Source organism: Belonocnema kinseyi, chromosome 3, assembly GCF_010883055.1.
Source record: "Belonocnema kinseyi isolate 2016_QV_RU_SX_M_011 chromosome 3, B_treatae_v1, whole genome shotgun sequence".
Classification (NCBI taxonomy): Eukaryota; Metazoa; Arthropoda; class Insecta; order Hymenoptera; family Cynipidae; genus Belonocnema; species Belonocnema kinseyi.
In genome coordinates, this window is record NC_046659.1 from 13,040,755 (window position 1) to 13,046,546 (window position 5,792).

The 5,792-nt window shown below is 34.1% G+C and overlaps 1 protein-coding gene across 3 annotated transcripts in view; it reads left to right on the top strand.

Moving 5' to 3' along the window:
- Window positions 1-5,590, top strand: part of LOC117169323 — a 34,381-nt gene extending 28,791 nt beyond the window's left edge. For all 3 annotated transcript variants that reach the window (XM_033355650.1, XM_033355649.1, XM_033355651.1), the window contains exons 3-6: window positions 3,600-3,805; window positions 4,550-4,848; window positions 4,982-5,085; window positions 5,160-5,590. In XM_033355650.1, coding sequence (XP_033211541.1) covers window positions 3,803-3,805; window positions 4,550-4,848; window positions 4,982-5,085; window positions 5,160-5,233 — 480 coding nt within the window. In that variant the 5' untranslated portion in view covers window positions 3,600-3,802 and the 3' untranslated portion in view covers window positions 5,234-5,590. The remainder of the gene's footprint in view (window positions 1-3,599; window positions 3,806-4,549; window positions 4,849-4,981; window positions 5,086-5,159) is intronic.
- Window positions 5,591-5,792: the final 202 nt, after the last annotated feature.

Sequence of the window (5,792 nt, forward strand, 5' to 3'; positions counted from 1 at the left end):
CCCTTGGTACAGGGACCCTCTATCCGCAACCCGAGGACGCGTTTGGTGGCTTTGTCATAGGCCCTTCGGTTTGATTCTAGAGGAATCAAAACCGAACCGAATATATATATATAAGGTGTCAAAAAATGGTCTCATCAAAGTATATATCATTCGACACAGAATTTCATGAAACGTATAGATTCATAAAGTCTCACAAAATTATTTTTGGTGTCTGTTTTGAAAATCTCAAAAATCTGTTGTATCTGGATGGTCTGAAAGATCTAAATTTTAAAATATAACATTCTATTGAAGAACCTAGAAACTAATGGAAGGAAAGTGGCCTGGAAATTTTTACTCAATATCTTATGTTATCTTCTATAAATTTCTCGAGTACCTCATCCTTTGAATTGAAGGATTAAACCTACAAACGTAAAGAAAAGCACGTATATATTTGGGAAAAGAGGACGGAGCACTTCTGACACACATGTTAGAGCCCATTGATTTGGTTGTTTTTCATGAAATATTTTCTATTTCTTTTAACCGTCATGTCTACCCACAATTCTTTAAATATTTATAAATTCAAAATCACACTGTTATCTTGTATAAAAATGTATTTTTATAAGGTATAATAAGTCAATATGAATTGAAAGTAAAATTTTCGGTTACAGTAGTTTAAAATTTATAACTTAACTTCAATTGAAATGTTTACTCAAATGGGCTTCCTGTTCGCTGTAAATAAATATATGTTCAGCTGTTAATTAGCAAAATATATTTAATAAATAATTGTAAGAAAGATGTCAAGGCTTCAACCCCTGTGAATGGTACAAAACATTTACAGAAAATATCCAGCTAATAGTACAAAATTTTCGATATATAGAGCCCCTTCGTCATGAAATTCGTCTTGAAATTTCTGTACACATAGCCCTAGTGATGTAATATCGAAAGGAGAATATCGATATTTACGATATTGATATAGCAGACATAAAAATATCAAGACGTCTGGTATATTGGTCAAGAAAATATTACACTGTCAACGATTTTTTAATTATTATTTGAAAGAAGTGAAAGTTTGTCATATTTACGAATGAAATTAAAAAAATTATATTAAAACGTATTGAAGCTGTTTGACTCACGCTTTAAGCTCAAAATGTAGTACTATAGTTCTACTATAAAAATACTACAATGGAATATTTTTTAGAAAACAATTGATGCTAGTATTTATTGCGTAAAGTGAGACAATTCAATTTTGAGGTTATAGAGCTTGAATACATTTATTGAAAATTTCCATTGTTAATTGTAACTAACTTTAGAAGATTGCGCTAGGCGAACTTTCAAATAAGTATAAGTATCGTCTAGTACTCGGAGCATTTTCTTTAAATTTAAAAATCAATTTCAGCAATGACGTTTATTTTTTAACTTGAAATAACTTCTGTAGACAGTTCTTTATTGCATCAAATTGGAAGTCTGAGAAATTGAACAATTCTGGCCCTACTGGCGTTTGGCACCAAACAATAGACTACGGTAGAACTATGCCTTCAAATGAAATTATTCTCAACCAAATGACAAAGTTGTTTTGTATTTGTATCGTAATCTTTTCATTTCCAATGTCATTCTTAAATGAAGGACTGCAGTACAGAACAAGATAAGGAACAAACGCGGAATTTTCAGGAGAACGAAGTAACATTCTGTAAAATCGAAATCACCATTGGAAGATAAAAAAAACTTTGATCCTGAGATGAAGTGTTTCTAAATTAAAACAAGAAAATGTATAATTTAAAAAAATCCAGTTTCGAGAAACAGAATGTAGAAGTTTACAATTCCAAAGATACAGGTGTTACGTCCCGAGCAAAAGGCGAGGGTAGTATGTTAATGGGATAGGTGAGGGAGGTTAAAGGGCTGGTTGAGTCTGGGTGGTAAAGCCTGAATAATTATTTAATATAGGATTGTTGTCACTCGTCAATCCTATGTGGATTGCGTGTTATTAAAAACTCAAAAATATGGCAATTTTCACAAGTTATTGGTACATTTATTATAATATAAGAACATACAATTAATTTACAATAAAAGATTTATAAAACTTACGCTACCTTTCAGTCTTGAAAGAGCAAGAGAAGATTTGTAGTGTCGATGATGTCCCCGATGATTTGAAGAATAGCGACGGAATTCTACCGGGTGTTTTTATTTAAAGCTCACGAAATATTCGAAAATCAACGTATACAACGACCGTGGGCGGAAGGGACTTAGTTTACACTTAGCATTTCGCACTATTTCACGATGGAAAATACAAGTAGGCGACCTCACACAATGTGGTTCTTCATTAAGGACTATGTCACGTTTGTCGATTTGATTGCGACTTTTTCCAAGTGGTTCGTACAATTGAAGTTTTAAGTTGACAGTGTGACTGCTACGAACTAAAGACGACTATTAAGGGTAGCATAGTGGCTTTATACACTTGAGATTTGAATAGGTCACGTACAGTTTATGTTTGGTCACTTTGTCAACGAGTCACGTTCAGTTCATGTTTGATCACTTTGTCAACGAGTCACGTACTTCTTAAAATTAGATTTCAAATAATTATTAGTATTAAGTTACAATATTCTTAAGTGGGGATTTTTAGTATCTTGTCTATTGAGACTTCCGGTGTTCGCTTACATTTGCTTTAAATTCATTAATATGTTATTTGATACGCGCGAACCACGCTATCGTACGCGATGACTAATAGAGTCTGCGGGTCGCGATGATCGGTTGTCGCGCATCTCAATCTCTCTGTTTTTCAGGATTGCGAATTGAGTGTTGCACTACCCATAGACACTTTTAGTTACATTTTGCCTGACCATATACCTCTTATTCGACTAAGTGGTCCACTAGTAATGATGAATTAGTGTATGTAAATATAATAGAGATTACTTAATTTAAACACACGCGTGTATTCACACTTTACATGATTTTCACTTGATTTTGTTATTGTTTTAATTTGTTGAAAGTATAAATACATTCGTATGTTTAACGATCTATAATTATTTTATAACGAGTGAGTTTAGCATTACAGATTTTAAATGACCGCACATCGGTATTCTCTGAAAGGTTACCTCTCCATGGTAAATCTTTTAAGTACCTTATGGTTTCTTTCTTATCGACCGTAGTCGGTTATCATGTATGGGTTAGAATTGAGAGAAGATCGGTGATAAGCTAGTTCGAAAGTGCTGGCCTTATCCTATGCCATGTATGATAAGGTAGATTATGCTTAGTTATAAGGGTTACATAAAATTTCTAAATTTTGGGATGTAACAAACCTCCCTTCTTAAAATCGTCATCGTCCCCGCTGAAAATTTCCTTGATAAACTCAAGGGGTAACTGTGTTGTACTAAATCAATTATAGCCTTGTTTATTGCAAACTTTTTAAATGTAGTAATACTCTTTCTAACGATTCATTTTCAAATATCGCCCAGATAATGAAACATTTTCAGTGGGGTGAAAGATAGTTTCTGCTTAATAATGAATATGTGTCTGAATTTTGTGTGATGGTATTGTGATAACTATGTTGGTGTTACTACATGAGTCATGGTGAGTATTTCTTGAAATCTTTACTATTCATGTCTTTTGTCTTTTCTTTGCTGTAGAACTTCTTGATTGTCAGCAGACTTCTTATGATATCATCATGCATCTGAACCCGTATTTGCATCGCGACCTCTCAGTCTTTGTGTCACCATGGAGTCCGATAGTTCTTCTGTCGCTTCTGCTTCCATTATTCGATACGAAGACTATTTTTTTGAACAAAACATTGCACTGGATTTATCTGTAACTTCTGCTACGTTCATCATTTATGGTGAGTCTCATATTACATCTTTTGTGTCGATTTTACCATTCTTCATACTTCATTTCATTTGCGTTTCGTGAGTTGTAGAATTGACATTTTCCGCTAATTTTTAAGTAAATTCTGACCCTGATCAGTTTTTGCTTTCTTCCATTTATGGTGATAATTCTTCGGTTTCCTCGTTAAGTGATGAGGTGGTTCACGATCTCTTGATTAAGAACGCGGATGAGAATATATTGCCATCGGAATTTGAACAGTGTGTTTCAGATTTTGATTTATCGCCCTTTGTTTTTAATTCTGCTATTCAAGAGGGAACTTCCAGGAAGATTTGTCAATTTAAGTTCTATTCTTGCTCTACTTCCGTGCTATCTTTTAGCGAAAGTTTGAGCTCTCGGTTGGCGTGTATTGAGCGTCGTGCGGGAATTCATTGTCTTTTTATATGGGATATAAACCCTGTCAATTTCTTGGAAACGTTTATCAGATTGTGTCGGCTTAATTTTGGAATAGATGTGAATTATCAATATTTCGTTGTGTTACACCTACTAGCACGACAACGTAGATATCAATATCCTGGCTGTTTTGTTCTTGTTTTTTCACTTAAATTAGGAGAAACTATTATCGGATTTATTGAACAATTTAGTGCCTTGGGTGTTGATATTAAGTTGCCATAGGTATATGATAAGTTATGGAATTTAACAAATTTCTAAATTAAAAGTTTTATTTTATTTTTGTTTGCTTATTTGTAAACATGCCTAGGAGGGCTCCATTCAGGTGTTTTTCTATGCGGAATTTCATTCGAAACTTCTGAGTCTGAGTACTGCCGTGGGATTCTATTCTGCGTTATCGCAAGTGCTACAACTAGAGGAAGCTGGTTCGAGCGCCGAGGTCGTCCATCTGTCTGTAGCATCGAATGCGGAACTTCCGGAGGCCCGGACTTCACTATGTCAGCGCGCTGATGAACTTTATGATCTCATCAGCCTGCATTTGTCGCCTTCCTCAGATTCCCTGCCACCGAAATGTACACACGTGCAGTGTGGATCGCAGATACGTATCGGGTAAGATGATATTACTTTGTTCTCACTTTCCATCACACGTTGCCTCTTTTCTTTGTTTTGATTTTGACTGTAATAATGTCTCTCAGTACGTTTGCTGCTTTCTATGCACTTATGTTTCTTTCTTTCCTTTCAGTGTAGAGGGCACAAAGTATAGATTTTGCTTCTGTGGGCGTTTCGTTCCGTTGGTATACACTGAGCATACCTGCAAGTGTGATCATATTCTCAGAGATCCGACAGGTAATTGATTGTTTTTCCATTAAGTCTTTATACTTCTTTTCAGTTTGTATGTTATACTTATTCTTTGGTTTCAGTTCCCAAAATTGAAACTGCTGGGGTCTCGGATCTGGAAGACGGTGATCGCGGCGAGTCCGATTCTGACCTATAATCGCTAGATCCTTCAATTGGTCCTCTGTGCTACCTTACCATCTCTTTTCCATTTTATATTTATATATGCTTTTGTATTGAATACATTTTTCTTTTATTTTTTACAATTTTATATGTTGGCCTAACGGCATAGTTAACTCTGTTTTCTCTTATGTTCTGTTGTTTGATTCTATGTCGTTAGTTTGAAGATGTGTCTGTTTTTAATTTTGCCTTCACCCTTATAATTTGAATCCAATTTTCTGATGTTTTGACAATTCTTATTAGAATTTTGCAATTTTTAGTTGAATTTCCTCATTTAAATTATAAATATATGTATGTGTATTATTACATGCTCTTAGTGTGAAATTGCTATAATTAGAACACGTGTGTAATATTCGTTTTAAACCGTTACTCAATCATTAATTAAATGAAATGTTAGAATTATCTGAAAGTTTTTACTTTTGTGCAATCTAATAATACAGATTTTGTTGTAACACAAATTGTAAATTCCGAAAAACAAAAATTTCAAAAACCTAACCTAAAATGTTGGTACTCACTTAGTGAATTTCCACCACTCTTGA